General features: G+C 43.1%; 1 protein-coding gene across 5 annotated transcripts in view; it reads left to right on the top strand.

Moving 5' to 3' along the window:
• Positions 1-20,184, top strand: part of LOC134908921 (cytochrome P450 2K1-like) — a 60,203-nt gene that overhangs the window by 9,418 nt on the left and 30,601 nt on the right. The window contains exons 2-5 of one of the 5 annotated variants that reach the window (XM_063915173.1): positions 1,446-1,500; positions 8,144-8,200; positions 11,865-12,061; positions 13,587-13,749. In XM_063915173.1, the coding sequence (XP_063771243.1) occupies positions 11,879-12,061; positions 13,587-13,749 (346 nt within the window). In that variant the 5' untranslated portion in view covers positions 1,446-1,500; positions 8,144-8,200; positions 11,865-11,878. Of the gene's footprint in view, positions 1-1,441; positions 1,561-8,143; positions 8,201-11,864; positions 12,062-13,586; positions 13,750-20,184 lie in introns of all 5 variants that reach the window. The other 4 variants (XM_063915170.1, XM_063915169.1, XM_063915172.1 and 1 more) reach the window with 4 other exon arrangements.

The following is a 20,184-nucleotide window of genomic DNA, read 5'->3' as shown; positions in this document are numbered from 1 at the left end:
TGCCGTATCCCTGCCCCCCCCCCCACTTAATAATGACAGCACAGAGGTGAAGCGAGTTCTATAGATGACGTTACGTAACTGCAGCAGACTGAGTCAGGGTGAAACAAGTTTTCTAACTAGAGATAAAGTAAATGAAATGATAACCATTTATAATTCTAGCACAACAATGTGTTCAAAAGGAATTTTCTGTAAAATATATCTCTGTCAATTAGTAGAAAATATCCAATGGAATAACTACGAATAAAAGTAATAATTTAAAGGAAAACATTTAGCAAAACCGAGTGACATAAAACACGGGCAAAAGGGGTGTGGCCACGCCCCCTCTCCTATACTTTCAATGTTAATTTGGAGAGTCAAAAATCGAATCGGTACAAAGCCTTTTTTGTTAGGTACAGACCATAAAAAAGGTAATATACCTGCCAGAAAGGTACAGTTGAAGGGTATGCACTTCTGAGCAAGAGGAAATGATGCCGCTGGTTGGGTGACGTGACATGCCAGGAGTACACATCATCTAGGCGGAAGTGACATCACTTCCATTTCCCCTTCCCTCTTGAACATGGGCTTTTGGGCGGAAAAATTATTGCTGCTTCCCAGATGAGATCTTTGTCTTCTACGTGTTCTGGCATGGGTATTACCTACTGTTTTGTTTAACAATTTGTTGTAAATTTTACTACACTATGTTATTGTTTACATAAATTTAAGTCACTTGTGACATATATTGTGCAGTACATTATCTGAGGATTTCATATAATCCCAAAAGTGTGTGTCAAGGGCAAATTTCATGCCGCGAGAATGGCAGTAAGGGTGCAAGCGCAATGAAGCCCCTTGCGGGCTCGGTGGACCACTGCACCACAGATTCTATTTCTACTCCATGGGTGTCGTGGATACCCACGAGTGGGAATAGCCCCTGTTTTCCGGGATTCCATCTGGCGGCATTGTCAGTGGTCGGTATTCCGGCGTCGGTATCTTGACCGCCGGGAACCTGACTGTCGGCAATGTAACTACATCCCAAATACACAAGTGACATTAATATATGTAAAATATTGTGTAAAATATATATAGTACTACAGTATATCACATGACTCATTGTGAAAGTGTTTTATCAAACGCATGCCCAGCTGCTAGGCAAGGTAACATACATCCTTAATATTAGGACTATTTCATATCAGTATCTTTATTTATTTCAATTTAAAACCCATGTAGTATAAATATATATTAAAAGCCAGTTTGTAATCTTGTGACTTGTATTAATATTCTCGGCCTACAATCTGTATATAGAATTTGCCGGTAGGCTTTGCATGGCCTCTGAACAATTCAACAATTTCTAATATTCTTGTATTTTACAGCAGGAAATACATTGCTCATATTACATAACACAATCTAGTGTTTTATCACATGGATTTCTCTCTCTTGTTTTCTCTCTTTTTTTCTTTGTAATATGACAGGGAAGTCAGACGAGTTCTCGAGCTGGAAGGTTAAACTCCCACAAACAAAGAGCAGGTGAGCCGAGTTCTCTCTCTCTAGAGAAAACGTGACACAAGAAGTTTTGCTGCCAACAAGGTAATGTGAGTTTTTTTGCTAGAGCAAAGGTGGAGACTACTGTGTATTATTGTTATTGTGTCATAATGCAGCTCTCTCCAGTTATAATACAAATTCACATAAAAAGAACAGTTTATTACTACTTTTTGGTTTTGAATCTGGATTCATTTTCGTGTTTTCGTGTTTTGCAAAATCACCCTTACTTGTTTTTGTTTTGGATCTGCATAATTTACAAAAAAATGCTAAAAACAGCTAAAATCATGTAATTTGGGCTGTTTTTGTTCCTGCAGTATTATTAAGCTCAATATAATTAATTTTCAGTCAATTCTGACCACCTCACAGCTCACAATATTGTTTTCTCCAGTACTGGCCAAAGGCTACAGCTAGCTTGCTGGCTACTAAGTGAAAGAGCACAAACACATGGCAGTTTAAAAGAATATAGCACATCTATGAAACATTGCCACATAGCAGTGACAGTGTGGCAATAAGCTATACAACCCCATAGAAAGTCACCAAGAATGTTTTCACTAATTAATAACAACAGTAGCTCAGAGACCAGAGAAATGGAGATGGAGTATGTAGTGGAAGGCAGGTAATAGAATGACTGATTTAATAGATTTGAAAAAAAAATGAGACATGGACTATATCGACATCTATTTTGAAGCAAATGAGAAGAGAAAAGACCAGAAAAGAATATAAGAATGATTGACTGATTATTAAATTGAACATGTGTGATTCCTAGATCGAGAGCTGTAGCCTGTTTTGCAGCAACTGAGAAGAGAAAAGGCCATAAAACAATACAAGATTGATTGATTGATTGATTGATTGATTGATTGATTGTTTAATTCATAAATTAAAATTAACATGTGTGAGGCACCACATTATTTCTGGTAAAAAATATGTTGCAAATTAGTAAAGATTTAAGAGCAATAGCCAAACCAAGAAAAGATTGTCTCTGCAAAATAGACCATCACCAATGCCCCCAAAACAGCCTATAATTAAAAGAAAAGCGGTGCAAAATGGAATTGTCTTTGTCCCATCTTATCCACCCTTATGTTGGATATTAAAAAGGACATGAACAGTTTAACAAACCAAGCACTTCAGTGACTGGACCCCCCGTATTGTGGCTGAAGTGCTTGGTTTGTTTGGGCCCCCACAAAACAATTCTCTGGAAGAATTCTTTATTATTACACAGGTCTGTGATGAAAAAGCTTTTTTAACAAATTTATGTGATACTTATACATTTTTGGCTTCTGAACAGGAAAATTACTCCCGATTTTGCATTTCACATCACGTTTTTCTGCATAACATGTATTTATGAATAAGTCATTTTTTTCATATTCATTAAAGTAATAAATGTATTCTGCCTACATTTATTATAAAACATTGTCTTAAATTAATTCAGTCGGTAGTATAGAAAGTTGCAATTCAGTTCTCGTTATAAACCCCCCCCCGCCTAGTGCCAGATTAAGGTCCATATAGGCCTGGAGCTGAAATGTGCAAAGGGCCTAAACCCCATACTCTCTAAAGGAACAATGCACACACAACAACTACAACTACAAGGTGAATTGGTTAAGGTGGAGCCAAATACAACAGATGCACCACAGTTTTGCCCTGTTCCAGCTTATTTTAACCCCTGCCTACCAAAACATATACACCTACATAGTACACACTGCAAACATAGAGAGTACACACACACACCACCACATATACACACTACACACACATCACCACATACACACTAAACACACACAGTACATATACAGTACACATACAGTACACATACTGTATACAGTACAGTATACACACTAATTGATGCTAGTCATCAAGTAGCTATCATAGAACTTTCAGCGTGGACTTCGTTCAAACAAGTGATTTAAAAATTTTTAGGTAATGTCAAGGATCTACAAAGAAATTGTCAGGGAAATGCTTACCTTGGCTGCAATATGAGTTTAAAGGTACATTTTTGAATTTCCATATTGAGGATTTCCTTAATAATCTTGGAGACTACAGTGAAGAACAGGGTGAATGGTCCACAAAGACGTTAAAGATGTAGAAAGAAGATACCAGGGTCGTTGGGACGTCAGCATGATGGCTGACTACTGCTGGATGATACACAGAGACGACACAGAAAAAAACTTATTAGCAAAAAGCAACAAAATTAAGTTTGAAGACAAAAAAAACAAGATATTAACAATTTTTTCAATAATAATTATTTTGTTTCTATCATTGTTTGATTTTATTGTTATTTTAGGTAGATGTGGTAGTTTTGTGATGTACACAGGAGTAGAATTAAGAATACAAAAGTATTATTAAAAAAGCTTTAATACCTTCAATTTTGCAGACCTGTGTTATTTATTACCAGTTATTTACATAGCACACACGTTCTGCAGCGCTTTTACAGAGAATACATGGTTATTCACAGCAGTCCCTGCCCCAGTGGAGTTTACATTCTAAATTACAGTATATTCCCTACCATATGTACACGCACACACATTCATGCTAGGGTTAATTTTTTTGGGAGCCAATTAACCTACCAGTATATTTTTGGATTGTGTGAGGAAACTGGAGTACCCGGAGGAAAACCACGCATGTACGGGGAGAATATAAAAACTCCACACAGTTAGGGCCATGGTGGGAATCGGACCCATGGCCTCTGTGCTTTGAGGCAATAATCTAACCATTACACCATCAATGCTGCCAATCAATCATTAATGAATACCCCTGATCATTATTGAGGAGGTTGATTATGAAGGTGTTGGCATGTTATGGCCCAAACTGCTGGTAGCTGATGGTTGATTGCTTGTTAGTATTTTACAAATGATTACAATTTTGTCAAATAAATTTCATGAACTCGCTGCAAATGATGCAACAGGGAGAAGGTGCCTAGATGGTTAACATCCCTACCTCTAATATCTTTGGTCTCAAAAATGGAACAAATGCCTTCACAAATGTCATGATTTGGGTAAAAATAATTCCACACCCAAGAGGTGGCTTTGTTGATCTTGTACCCAGGCATGACAATGACTTTTTTGTATCATGAGCAAGAACTATTGCCACTGTTGGCTGACTTATAAAAACAACATCCTCATCATTAACAACATCCTCACCCTCAACATCCTCAATAGAATTGCACTTCTGCACTAGCATCCTCAATTTCTATTATGTCATCATCACCATCTTTACTTGTACTGCTATTATGTCATCATCACCATCTTTACTTGTACAACGTTAGAAAAGTTATACTCACACATAGCTAATGAAGACATCCCTAGACTCTCCTCAGGGATTTGTAAACATAGCTTGTTCTTCAGCCTTATTGTTCTTTTTGGGGGCACTGATATGTCTGTTTTAAAGGCGACACCTCTACCTCTTTTCTTTAGATACCTTTTCAGAATATTTCCTCCCCTGGACCACCTTTAGTTAATGTTGTAGTACTATTGTTCCTTCCCCATTATGTAGCATAGCTCCTTTCAATGACTTGCTATGGGGCTGCTTGGTGATCACACCTGCATATATGCCATTCCCTCTCTAATTACCATATATAGCATTGCCTATTACAGTGCCTACAAGCTGGGGTGCTTGGTGATCATGTCTGTGTGTACGACATACTACCATGTATATTAGAAGTCCTTCTAATAATAACCATAGGAAGATGTTTGGTGAATGTGTCTGTGTGTATTTCATGCCATTGCTAATTACCATGTATAGCATGTTCTCCGCTTAGTACAGATGGAGCCACAGTAATCTTGGCTAGTTTGCTGCACCTAGGAACTCCATGGTTTATTACCATAAACCTTTCATCTATTGTTCTCATCTGCAATACAATACAGAGAGAACAATACAGCAGGGGATTAAGTCACTACAGCAGGGGATTAAGTCCGACTGCCCTTGCTCAGTTATTCCTATTAAAGGCCAAGATAAAGGTGGCTCCATCTGTAGCTATAGAAGACATGAGGATGAAGATGACATCTCCTCATACCTCTGTGTGGTACTGCTTCTCACAGTGTGCGGGTTGCACCAAGCATCACATTTGTAATGTCATGTACCCCACACTCATCACAAATCAGTATTTATCTCTTAATAAGATCTGGCCTTTGCGGTGAGGAGACTTCTGGATTTTTGACCAAGGAGTACACCTGTGCATTTGTCATATGACGTGGGCGGGGATGGGGAGTAGTGGGAGGTTTCACATTGGATCCCTCCCAGAGGGCAACAAAAAAATAAGCCTCTAGGCTTCTATTGGGTACAGATGGTGTTACCCACCAGGTCCAAGCTCCAGAAATGCATTGCATTATGGAGCTTGGTGCACATGCGACCAAACAGCATTTCCTGTACCAACCATTTAACTTTTGACCAGTATCTCCAGCTCTTCAGTACACAAGGCCTAATTCGGCATGGATTGGTAGTCAGAGAAATTGCTTTTGTCTGCGAGTAGAAAGGCGTCGCCCCGGCAGGAAGAAAAAATGCCCTGTGCAAAATTGCGAATGCATCGCAGATTGCTATCCACTCACAGATGCATACGCAATTCCCGGAACATCGAACAAACTTTACCGTCTGAGCAAATGTGAGTAGGTCTGAGGCTGCCACTAGTCTGTGACTGAGATGGGCTGGAAGTGGTCTGCGCTGATGTCAGAGACCCTCCCCAAAAACGCATGGCCACACCTGCGTTTTTTCTGACACACTCAGAAAACGGCAGGTTTACGCCCAGAAACGTCAGCTTCCGGTAAGTCAAAAAATGGCTAAATTGCGATTACGATCTGTATGCATTTTCTATCGCTATTACCCCTCACGTGTGCGCAATACAAATGCTACGCATGCGCAGCCGTTCGATAATCGCTCTATTTGCGATTTCTCTGAAGAGTGATCCATGCTGAATTAGGCCCACAGTCAATAAAGTTGACCATTGAGTTACTATACTCCTTTATTTTTATTCATTAACCAGCCTAAAATGACCGGACATTGCAGCCGCACAAACAATATCCAGCTTATCAATTGTAAACTTGTGTAATGGAGTGATTGATAAGTACCCGTGTTTCAAGACAGATGGCGCCACTGACGTCAAACCTGTATATCATTGTTTAGTGTCATCTGTCAAACAACGACTGTCAGAATTTCAGATACATTCATCGTGTACTTTTGTTTTGGTAGCTGTTGGAAGTGATCAAGTTTGAGTTTTTTCTAACTATGGAGAAAGTGCAGTAACGATCAGTGATTAGATTCTTGTTTTTGGATGGGAAAACGTGTGAGGAAATCAAAGAGCAGTTGGAAGCCGTTTATGGGGACCTACGATGACAACCATCAGATATTGGTTCAATGAATTCAAGCGTGGTTGTATATCCGTCCTCGATGAAGAGCGTCCAGGTCGCCCAATTCAGGTGACTATGGATGAAATGGTCAACAAAATCCATGATATCGTATTGGCAGACCGGCGAGTGAAGATCAGAGAGATTGATGAGATCGTAGGCATCTCATTTGAACGTGTGCAGAATATCCTACATGAACATTTGGGCATGACAAAGCTATCGGCAAGATGGGTGCCGCGTTTGCTCACTGTGGACAACAAGCGGAATCGAATGACCACTTCCAAGCAGTGTTTGGACCTGTTTAAGTGCAATCCGAAGGAGTTTATGCCCCGTTTCATGACTGTTGATGACATGGATTCATCACTACACGCCAGAAATGACGGAACAGTCAAAACAGTGGACTTTACCCGGTGAACGTGCACCAAAGAAGGCAAAGACGTTCTATTGGCCGGAAAGGTCAAGGCGACAGTTTTCTGGGATTCGAAAGGCATACCTGTATCTTCATTGACTATTTGGAAAAGGGAAAAAAGATCACAGGGCAGTATTATGCTCAATTATTGGGCAGATTCGACGACACATTGAAGAGAAAGCGGTCCCACTTGGTGAAGAAAAAAGTGCTGTTCCACCACGACAATGCGCTGGCACACTCGTCCCACATCGCCACAGTGAAATTGGTGAAATTGGGCTATGAATTGCTGCCTCATCCAACGTATTCTCAAGATTTGGCCCCCTGCAACTTCTTCCTGTTTCCAAACATGAAAAAATGGCTCGGCGGAAATAGATTTGCATCGAACGAGGAGGTCATCACCGAAACTGCAGAGTTCAACAAATCCTATTTTTTGGAGGGCTTGAAAAAGTTGGAATATCGTTGGGCCAAGTGTATCGAGCTAAAAGGGGACTATGTTGAAAAATAAATCAAAATTTTCCCAATAATTTTTTTTTTCTTTCCTAACACGGGTACTTATCGGCCACTCGAAGCTTACTGTATGTACAGTAACATGTGAGGGATCATTAGACTGGGGCAAACTGTAGCAATTGCCATTCTCTGACTAATAGATGCAATCATTATATATAAACTTACTTAAGCACCTTATGAATTGCTGGGTTGGTGCAGTACGGTAATAAATACTATGTGGTATTACAGCAGGTTATCACTCTCTCGTACAGTGTACATTGCACATTGTAGGAGGGGTCATGCAGACAGCAGCAGTTAGAATTTTAACAGCTAACAAACAGTAATAGGTCATGTTACAACTTATATAATCTCCCAGTGTATAAAAGCAAATCACTCTCACTAGGATAATAGAGGACAGAAGACCGGACCGGTATACCCCCTGCGCTGTATAGAGCTCACAGTAAGAAACCAAAGCTTCAGACTTTTCTTGATAGAATTAACAGCTTTATCTATCTATCTATCTATCTATCTATCTATCTATCTATCTATCTATCTATCTATCTATCTATCTATCTATCTATCTATCTATCTATCTCTCTATATATATATATAATACCTGTTTGCTTGGTAAAGCTGCATATCTCAAATATGTCTCTCTTTTAAAAAATGTACAGTAATATGTAATTCTGTCCATATTTCTTGCCTGTTTGTCCTTCTGTCTGTCCAATGTCTATCAATATAACACTCGTTTGGTGTTCATAAAGTATAATATAGCAAACAATGCATCTGTGTTATCATTCAGTCTATAGCAGTAAGTGGCCTATTCATCATCGGGAGCCGGAGTGGTGGCAGGGGATTATTAATTACTCGAGCAATTGAGCGGTGTCCCCCTGATCAGTAACATACCACCCCCATGCCAACTACTGCATATACTGTATGTGTAACTTGCAGTCACGCATGCCCACAGGCTAAGGCTGTACAGTGAGGAGTTTGCAGAGGGATAGGTTTGGGCAGTTTTGGACTGCGGAATGAGGGGCCCATCAGGGGAATGTAGTGATAGGGGCCCATGCTAAGGGCTGTGGCCATCCACCACAGTGGCTTGGCTTTCTAGAGATTGTATGATTTGGGCCCCTTTATAAATATATATATAGTAAATACTGCTAGTGCATTTATGATAATGTATCAGATTAATAACAGCAATGCACTGTAGAGAATACACCATAATCCGGTACAGTTTAATATAATTTATGTATAATTCAAGAGCACAGTCTGGAGCCTGATCATTAGAGGAGAGGGTGGGCCCTCAGGCAGTGGGGCCCACTGGGGGTTTCCTCTGTACCCCTATCGGCCAGTCCGACCCTGGGTTTAGATCCCCCATTGCAACCCATGACTTCCTTCCCACAGGAAGAGACCAGGCTCCAGGAACAAACGACATCTAAAGATGGAGTTTGTTCTCGCAGGCAAACTCCAAAAACTTTAAGTGGCTGTTTTACTTTTCATATTTAAAAAAATGACATCCTATACAAATGTATATATATATATATATATATATATATACATATATATATATATATATATATATATATATATATATACTGTATACAGCCCAGAGTGTCTGCACTCATCAAAAAGTAAATCCATACTGTGAGGTGCTCCAATAAAAGACAATGGTCCACCATATAGAAGAGGAAGGATTCGCTATTCCAATCAGGAAGGCATGATGCAAGGTCGACGTTTCAATCCCACAGGTGTTTTCATCAGGACATACTGTAGCAGCAGTATGATCCATTCACCAAGCAGCCACTCCAAAATGCAGCCGACATTTTGGTGTCACACCCGTGTGCGGGCTACACCCTCCGCACCCGCCTTGTGATGCCACTGGTGTGGAATGACTGAAGGTAACCGACGTGTTATGCAACTGGTGGTGGAACACGCTAGGTGGGGTATCTATTTACTTGCTCTAATTTTTCAGCCGATAAAAACATGGTGATATTGCGATTTTTGACCGATGGTCCCGTTTTCAGGCAATAACACATGGGAACCAGGGTAAGTATCTGGACCTATGTGTTATCACGGACAAACGGGTCTGAGTGATACTGTGGCCATATGAACCACTAAGCCAGGGGCGTTTCTACAGAGGAGAGGGCCCGTGTGCACCTCAGGGTGGGCCCCCTCCTCTGCATGGCGTTGTAGACTCTGGCACTGTGCCGGAGTCTACTGCGCATGCGCAGGTCTCCGGAAACATGGCGCCCGCCATGATCCGAGACCAATTTGGCTACCACGCATGCGCGTGGCCATTTTGGCTGCGATTTTCGCCGCGATTGCAGCTCCCAGCGCTGGACTCCGGAAAGGTAAGTATTAAAATGGGTGCAATGGGTGCGGTGTAGGCCCCCCTGGACCCAGGGGCCCGTGTGCACCGCACCGCACCCATTATAGAAACGCCAATGCACTAAGCTCTTCATAGAAGGGCAGCAGTCACCATGTTTCAAATGAAAATGTTGCCATTTAGATTGTCAACACCATAAGGTCAACACAGATGTCGACATGGCTAAAAAAAGTCAACATCATTAATGTCAACATTTGCAAAATATCAAAATTGTTAAGTTAACATTGACAGAATTCCGGCATAGGAAACGTTGACATTGTCCCAATGTTGACATTTTCGATTAGGATTACAGCTGACATTAGGGTTAGCGTTAGGGAAAGACTGACAGAAACAAGACATTATCGATGTTTCAGTAATGTCAACATTAGAACAGCGTCCACATGCTAAAAGTCAAAATGGGTAAAGTAAACATTATGAACATGTCAACTATCAATATTGACTTTCCAACATGTTGGCATTCTCATGTTGACCTAATGAATGTCAACATTGGCCCTCATTCCGAGTTGTTCGCTCGGTATTTTTCATCGCATCGCAGTGAAAATCCGCTTAGTACGCATGCGCAATGTTCGCACTGCGACTGCGCCAAGTAACTTTACTATGAAGAAAGTATTTTTACTCACGGCTTTTTCTTCGCTCCGGCGATCGTAATGTGATTGACAGGAAATAGGTGTTACTGGGCGGAAACACGGCGTTTCAGGGGCGTGTGGCTGAAAACGCTACCGTTTCCGGAAAAAACGCAGGAGTGGCCGGAGAAATGGTGGGAGTGCCTGGGCGAACGCTGGGTGTGTTTGTGACGTCAACCAGGAACGACAAGCACTGAAATGATCGCACAGGCAGAGTAAGTCTGGAGCTACTCTGAAACTGCTAAGTAGTTAGTAATCGCATTATTGCGAATACATCGGTCGCAATTTTAAGAAGCTAAGATTCACTCCCAGTAGGCGGCGGCTTAGCGTGTGTAACTCTGCTAAATTCGCCTTGCGACCGATCAACTCGGAATGAGGGCCCTTGTGTATGTCGGGATCCGGTCAGGATCCCGGTGGTTGGGATACTGATGTTGGAATCCTGACACTACTCATAATGCCAATGCCGGCATCCTGAATAGGCTCACATGCCCTGCGCCGGAGTCCCGACCGCCGGATTCCCGACCACCGGATTCCCGAATGAGCATCTGCCGGCCAGTCTGACAGGTTAGCATAGGGGGAGGAGGGGGGGGGGGTAAGGCTGCGGTAGGAGAGTTAGGGTTAGGCTGCGGGGAGGGGAGGTTAGGTTTAGGCACCACTGGGTAGAATTAGGGTTAGGCTGCGGTGGGGGAGGGAGGGTTATTTTAGACCTCTGGAAGGGAGGGTTAGGCTTAGGGGCCATTGGGGAAAGGTAAGTATACTTACCTTTCCCTGTCGGGATTGTAATCACCTGGATACCGTGGTTGGTATTCTGTCCACCGGCCTCCCAAGTGCCGGCATTTCAATACCAAGCCTGTATGTCAACTTAATATACCACACACCATAGGTGTTTAAACTTGTGTAAGGATAGCTGCTAATCGCTGTAGAATGAGACTCTATAAACGCTTGTGCTGTCCCACTCACACGGGGAGATCTTGCAGGTTCCTCTGTTTCAAATGGCCAAAACCACTGCAGGACAGTACAGAGATCATCATTGACCATGGCTTGTACTGTATTTGCATAACAGATAATGTATTCCTTATGAAAGACCTACTGTGTATCTTGTCTTCCCTCTCTAGGTTTTACAGGAAGCATGATCGCCATGGACCCTGTCACAGTTCTCCTGTCTGTGATAGTCATCCTATATCTGGCCAATGCTTTTAGCAATCGAAAAAATAAAAATTACAAGAATTTCCCCCCTGGACCAACGCCTCTACCCATAATTGGAAATATGCACATGATCGACAGAGCAAAACCCCATAATACATTTATAGAGGTAATCATGTACTAAATGTTGATGTGTCCTACTGGTGTAGAAAAATAGGCACCAGCAAAAAGGAAAATGAAGTTTAGGCCAAACAGTTAATCTGTAAGCAGGTTTGGAGGTTTATTCAGGATAAGAGCAGTCTTTATAGGTAACACAAATGTATAACAGAGTAAGGGGCTATGTTACCAGAGACAGTGGTAGCAGCAGTGGTTATTCTGATAGTGTTACCTGGGGTAACATTTCCCTGCAGGAACATATTTGCAGTACATCACACTCACACACAGCAAGATGGCACTGGCACTTTGCATGTCCAATTATACAGCACATCGATCCACAGTTCCACTTCCAATATCACAATTATCTTAAGCACTTCGCAGGATCAATAACTCAGTTCCAAAGTTCTCTATCATTCAGTTTAGGATCCACACAAAATGTATTCATCTCTTTACACTGGTAACCTCAGGCACTGTTGCACCAGTACTAGAAATATAGCAGATCTCAATGTCTCTCAGCCATACTTGCCTAGCCTCCTGGAAGCTGCGAGAGACTCATGATTTTTGGGGTAGTCCCCTCGCAGCCCTGGAAGAGAAGGCAACTCTCCTGTATCCTTCCTGCTTCCTCGGGAGAATGGGGCGGGGCTAAATAAATAACAATGTAGGCATGTCCAGACCATTTTCGGGCCGAGCCGCTGCGGCTGTGTGACATCACATGCAGCCGCAGCAACCCGAACCATGGCTACGCTTATCATACGAGTGCTTTGCTCCTTAGCGACGCGCTAGCATGTTAGTGTGGGTGGGGTGGGGAGGAGCTGGCATGCAGGCCAACTTTGCCCTGTGCTGGGCGGCCCCACACATGTTAGTGTATTGAGTTGTAGTTGTGCGAATAGTCGCACAACTACAACTCATGGTGAATTAGGCCCTAAGATAATAACAAGAATTTGTAAATAGATTGGTTTGTGAGTTTCACTCATTGCCATTTTAACGTATATACACTCAGCCCAACTATCCTGCAAGGCTCACTGATATTTGTGTTGACTGTGCCCATCTATTTGGGAAGCGCCCACTGGCATGCCAGAATTGCAGGAATACTAGACAATTTCAACATAAGTCTCATATGCTACATGGATCGGATTATTACATTAGTGGGCTGCTTATGGGAAATAGGAGCCAATTTCATATCTTACATTGTTCTTTGTATTTATTTATTAGCAGTTTCTTATATTGCCCAGCATATTCTGTTGCGCTTTACAATTAGAACAACAGTTATAGAACAAAAACTGGGCAAAGACAGACAGACATAGAGGTAGGAAGGCCCTGCTCGCAAGCTTACAATCTATAGGGAAATAGGCATTGATACACAAGGATAGATGCTACCTGTTGCATAATGGTCTGGCCAGATTGCTAGGTTTTTAATGGGTTGTATGATATGATCACCCAGCGCTGTTGGAAGACAAAATATGTGAGGTTATGTGGACTGTACAGAGAGGATGTAATTGGAATGATCTCTTGCTTTTGTTCGCTTCCTGTTTTTACAGTTATCAAAGAAGTACGGACCAGTATTCAGTGCCCAATTGGGGTTAGATAAGTTTGTTGTCCTGTGTGGGTATGACACTATAAAAGACGCTTTAATCAACCACGCTGAGGAATTCTCTGAAAGACCAGATTCACCGGTGTTTGCTAAAACATCAAATGGAAATGGTAACTATAGTCTTTGGAGTCAAAAATCATTCAAAATATAAAGAGCAGTTAATTTACGGTACAGGTTGAGTATCCCTTATCCAAAATGCTTGGTACCAGAGATATTTTGGATATCGGATTTTTCCGTATTTTGGAATAATTGCATACCATAATGAGATATCATGGTGATGGGACCTAAGTCTAAGCACAGAATGCATTTATGTTACATATACACCTTATACACACAGCCTGAAGGTAATTTTAGCCAATATTTTTAATAACTTTGTGCATTAAACAAAGTGTGTCTACATTCACACAATTCATTATGTTTCATATACACCTTATACACACAGCCTGAAGGTCATTTAATACAATATTTTTAATAACTTTGTGTATTAAACAAAGTTTGAGTACATTGAGCCACAGAAAACAAAGGTTTCACTATCTCACTCTCACTCAAAAAAGTCCGTATTTCGGAATATTCCGTATTTCGGAATATTTGGATATGGGATACTCAACCTGTATATACATTAAACACATTAAGCATGCCTGAAGTGAAATAAGTCCTGCTCAGTAGATGAAACATTTCAGTCCATACTCACATGGTAAATCTGCCCAGTCGCAACTTTCATACCGCTGCTCTGATCTGTAGGCAGCTGCCTTAACCATTGTCTCTGGATTCCAAAGGTTACTATACTATAAATGTTGGATACTGCTGAGCTAATGCAACTCACCAAATGCACATTAAGGTTCTGTTCTGAGTGGGACACACCACATGGTTGATGTGGTTACTAGACATCTACTACAGAGCCTTACACTTGTCTTTTTCTACTTCCTCCCACTTCAAGCAGTCCTGCTTTTCCTGATGATCCCTGCTTTCGACAATAATCAGACATGGAGATTTTGAAGAGTATACTAAGTACTGAGGGCCTAATTCAGTAACGAACACAGAAGTGATCCTTACTGCATTATCCCGATGGTCGGGAGCTGCTCACGCTCATAACCCGTTCTGCGCATTTTCAAAACAGGTCTTGCAATTGCAATGCAGGGATGCAAACACCTCTGCTTGATTGACATGCAGAGGCATTCCCGGAGAGGGATGGGGGGGCGGTGTCACCCTCCCCCATTTTCCGGGAGTGGCGAAGCCAAGGACTACGTTGTGGATGCAGTTTCCTTGGCCTCGCAAGGCCACCTGCGACAGCAAGCATGATGGTCGTGATGTTAATCACAGATGCGATCGCAAATGCACCTCCTCCTGCATTTGCATTGCAAAGGATTGCAATTGTGGAGGGTACAACCTATTTGCATACCTCCCAACATTGAGGAAGGTGGACCCGGGACTCCTGCATGGCGAAGCTGTGCTCATGCCAAAAAAGGGGGCACGGGCTCTGGGTAAGGGCACGTGGCTTAGCCGGGAAGTCATGTCCACAAGACACGCCTCCCGATTTTGTTACTTAGGGGGCATGCCCAGCACTCTGTGAGCAGCTGGCATGCCCCCAGCCCCTCTGTCTCCCATGAATAGACGGGACTGTCCCGCGAGCAAATCAACCAATCAGCTTCTAACTGTTATTTTCATCTAGCACAGTCTTAGAAATGATAGTTATAAGCTGATTTGTTGCTTTGGGCAACTACTCCAGTCTGTCTCTCCTCAAGGCTTGATCCATCTCCCCCTTTAACTTATCTGCAAGTGGTAGTTCAGTTCTTTAGACTGCTGGACATGTCACACAATGCTTAGTGCTGCTGTAATGCATGTACTGCATGTATGTTTTTAGGTAATAAGTGCTTTATCAGTGGAGGGACCGTGAGTACAGATTTCCTGTGCCCCCTCTCCACGTGCTGCAGCATTTGCACATACCTCCCAACTTTTACCCTACCTGAAGAGGGACACACGCGCAGCGAATCCGTGCGCGCTCCCGAAAAGGAGGTGTGGCCTATGGAAAAGGGGGCGTGGTTTCGTGGAGGACCCGCAATCGCGAGCCACGCCCCCATTTTAGTCACTGAGGGGGCATGCCCAGCGCCCCGTGAGCCGCTGGCATGCCTCCTCTCCCTCTGTCTGCACTGAATAGACGCTGTGCGCATGCGCACAGCGTCTATTCACCGCTGCTCTGCTAAGCAGAGCAGCGAGAGACAGAGCCTCCCAACTGCCCCCACCGCGGGACACTGCAGCCCGCGGGTGGGACAGCGGGACAGTCCCCAAAAAACGGGACTGTCCCGCGAAAATCGGGACAGTTGGGAGGTATGTTTGCATGCAGAAGACAAAGCTTACTGTGCATAGGCAATTATAGCTGAAAATAGTGTAAGGGTATTTCTGCAGTAGCAGCAGAAAGGTAAGTATAGTGAATGGGTAAAAGTAGAGATGTGCGGCGGGCACTTTTCATGTTTTGTGTTTTGGTTTTGGTTCTGGATCCCCGCTCGTGTTTTGGATCTGGATTGGTTTTGCCAAAACCACCCTTTCGTGTTTTGGTTTTGGATCTGGATGATTTTTGAAAAAAAACATAAAAATAGCTAAACTCACTGAATTTGGGGGTAATTTTGCTCCTACGGTATTATTAACCTCAATAACATTCATTTCCACTCATTTCCAGTCTATTCTGAACACCTCACACCTCACTATGGCCCTCATTCCAAGTTGATCGCTCGCTAGCTGCTTTTAGCAGCATTGCACACGCTAGGCCGCCGCCCTCTGGGAGTGTATTTTAGCATAGCAGAATAGCAAACGAAAGATTAGCAGAACTGCTACTCAATATTTTCTTGCAGTTTCTGAGTAGCTCCAGACCTACTCCTAGATTGCGATCACCTCGGTCCGTTTAGTTACTGTCTTGACGTCACAAACACGCCCTGCGTTCGGCCAGCCACTCCCCCGTTTCTCCAGCCACTCCCGCGTTTTTCCCTGTCACGCCTGCATTTTTTAGCAAACGCCGTGAAAACACTGAGTTGCCGCCCAGAAACACCCACTTCCTGTCAATCACACTACGATCACTCGAGCGTTGAAAAAACTTCGCTCGAGCTTGTGTAAATCTACTAAGTTTTTAGTAAAATAACTAAGCGCATGCGCAGTTAGCGGTAAATCGCAGCATAGCGAAAATCGGCAACGAGCGAACAACTCGGAATGACCACCAATATTGTTTTTAGGCCTAAAAGTTGCACTAAGGTCACTGGATGACTAAGCTAAGTGACACAAGTGTGCGGCACAAACACCTGGCCCATCTAGGAGTGGCACTGCAGTTGCAGGCAGGATGGCAATTAAGAAAACTAGGCCCCAAACAGCACATCATGCAAAGAAGAAAAAGAGGTGCAATGAGTTAGCTATATGACTAAGCTAAGCGACACAAGTGTGCGGCACAAACAACATGGGACGTATTGGAATTTGCCCAGATGTAATACACGCACAATATTGGTGGCACAGGAGAGCGTACCCCTAAACAACACACACACATGGCAAAGCCTGTAAAAATAATTTGGATAATAATAACCCTTTTATTTGGAGCTATTATAATAATATGCAGCACAGGCGAGCGTGGGTGGTCTTCTGTATGCCGGCGGCCGGGCTCCCGACGTCCAGCATCCCGGCACCGGAATCCCGCCCGCCGGCATACCGACATTTATTCTCCCTCTTGGGGGTCCACGACCCCCCTGGAGGGAGAATAAATAGCTACGCGCCCGCAGCATGGCGAGTGCAGTGAGCCTGCAAGGGGCTTATTTGCGCTCGCCCAGCTGTCGGTATGCCGGCGGTCGGGATTCCAGCGCCGGTATGCTGGTCGCCGGTTGCCCGGCCGCCGGCATACACTACTAAACCCGCGAGCGTACCCCTACACCACACAGGACAAACCATTTAAAAGTTATTTGGATAATAATATAAGTAATATACTGTATATACCCCTTTTATTTGGAGTAAATAATATACAGCACAGGACACCACCACTGGACTGATGCAGCACAAGACAGCACCACTGGACTGGACATATACGGCAGTATCACTGGACTTATACGGCAGTACCACTGGACTTATACGGCAGTACCACTGGACTGGATTTATACAACAGTACCACTGGATTTATACGGTAGTACCACTGGACATATACGGCAGTATCACTGGAATTATACAGCAGTATCACTGGACATATACGGCAGTATTACTGGAATTATACAGCAGCATCACTGGAATTATACGGCAGTACCACTGGACTTATACGGTAGTACCACTGGACTTATACGGTAGTACCACTGGACTTATACGGCAGTACCACTGGACATATACGGCAGTATCACTGGATTTATACGACAGTATTATTGGAATAATACTGCAGTACCACTGGACTTATACGGCAGTTCCACTGGACTTATACGGCAGTACCACTGGACTGGATTTATATGGTAATACCACTGGACGTTTACGATAGTACCACTGGACATATACGGCATGTATCACTGGAATTAGACAGCAGTATCACCGGACATAAACGGCAGTATCACTTAATTATACGGCAGTATCACTGGAATTAAATGGCAGTATCACCGGACTTATACGGCAGTACCACTGGACTGGATTTATACAGCAGTACCACTGGACTTATGCGGCAGTACCACTGGAGTGGATTTATATGGCATTACCACTGGACTTATACGGCAGTACCACTGGAGTGGATTTATACGGCAGTACCACTGGACTTATACGGCAGTACCACTGGACATTTACGGTAGTACCACTGGACTTATACGGCATTACCACTGGACTTATACGGCAGTATCACTGGAATTATACGGCAGTATCACCGGACATAAACGGCAGTATCACTTAATTATACGGCAGTATCACTGGAATTAAATGGCAGTACCACCGGACTTATACGGCAGTACCACTGGACTGGATTTATACAGCAGTACCACTGGACTTATGCGGCAGTACCACTGGAGTGGATTTATACGGCAGTACCACTGGACTTATACGGCAGTACCACTGGACATTTACGGTAGTACCACTGGACTTATACGGCATTACCACTGGACTTATACGGCAGTATCACTGGAATTATACGGCAGTATCACTGGAATTATACGACAGTACCACTGGACTGGATTTATACGGCAGTACTACTGGATTTATACAGCAGTACCACTGGACATATACGGCAGTATCACTGGAATTATACGGCAGTATCACTGGAATTATAAGGCAGTACCACTGGATTTATACGGCGTACTACTGGACTTATACGGCAGTACCACTGGACATATACGGCAGTATCTCTGGAATTATATGGCAGTATCACTGGAATTATATGGCAGTACCACTGGACTTATACGGCAGTACCACTGGACTGGATTTATCCGGTAGTACCACAGGACTTATACTGCTGTACCACTGGACATATATGGCAGTATCACTGAAACTATATGGCAGTACCACTGGACTTATCCGGCAGTACCACTGGACTGGATTTCTACGGTAGTATCACTGGATTTCTACGGCAGTACCACTGGATTATACGGCAGTACCACTGGACATATACGGCAGTATCACTGGAATTATACGGCAGTACCACTGGATTTATACGGAAGGACCACTGGATTGGATTTATAAGGTAGTTTCACTGGATTTATACAGCAGTACCACTGGACATATACGGCAGTACCACTGGACATATACGGCAGTATCACCGGACATATACGGCAGAATCACTGGAATTATACGGCAGTATCACTGGAATTATCTGGCAGTACCACTGGAATTATACAGCAGTACCACTGGACTGGATTTATACGGCAGTACCACTGGTTATATACGGCAGAACCACTGGACATATACGGCAGTATCACTGTAATTATACGGCAGTATATCACTCTAATTATACCGCAGTAGCACTGGACTTATACAGCAGTACCAGTGGACTGGATTTATACTGTAGTATCACTGAATTTATACGGCAGTACCACTGGACATATACAGCAGTATCACTGGACTGGATTTATACGCCAGTACCACTGGATTTTTATGGCAGTACTACTGGACATATACGGCAGTATCACTGGAATTATATGGCAGTACCACTGGACATATATGGCAGTATCACTGGACTGGATTTATACGCCAGTACCACTGGACATATACGGCAGTATCACTGGAATTTTATGGCAGTACCACTGGACATATACGGCAGTATCACTGGACTGGATTTATACGCCAGTACCACTGGATTTATATGGCAGTACCACTTGACATATACGGCAGTATCACTGGACATATACGGCAGTATCACTGGAATTATACGGCAGTATCAATGGAATTATACAGCAGTACCACTGGATTTATACGGCAGTACCACTGGACTTATACGGCTGTACCACTGGATATATACGGCAATATCACTGGAATTATATGGCAGTATCACTGGAATTATATTGCAGTACCACTGGACTTATACAGCAGTACCACTGGACTGGATTTATCCGGCAGTA

Source organism: Pseudophryne corroboree, chromosome 4, assembly GCF_028390025.1.
Source record: "Pseudophryne corroboree isolate aPseCor3 chromosome 4, aPseCor3.hap2, whole genome shotgun sequence".
NCBI classification, from domain to species: Eukaryota; Metazoa; Chordata; class Amphibia; order Anura; family Myobatrachidae; genus Pseudophryne; species Pseudophryne corroboree.
Note: the sequence above shows the minus strand (reverse complement) of the source record. Positions and strands in the feature narration are given on the sequence as shown.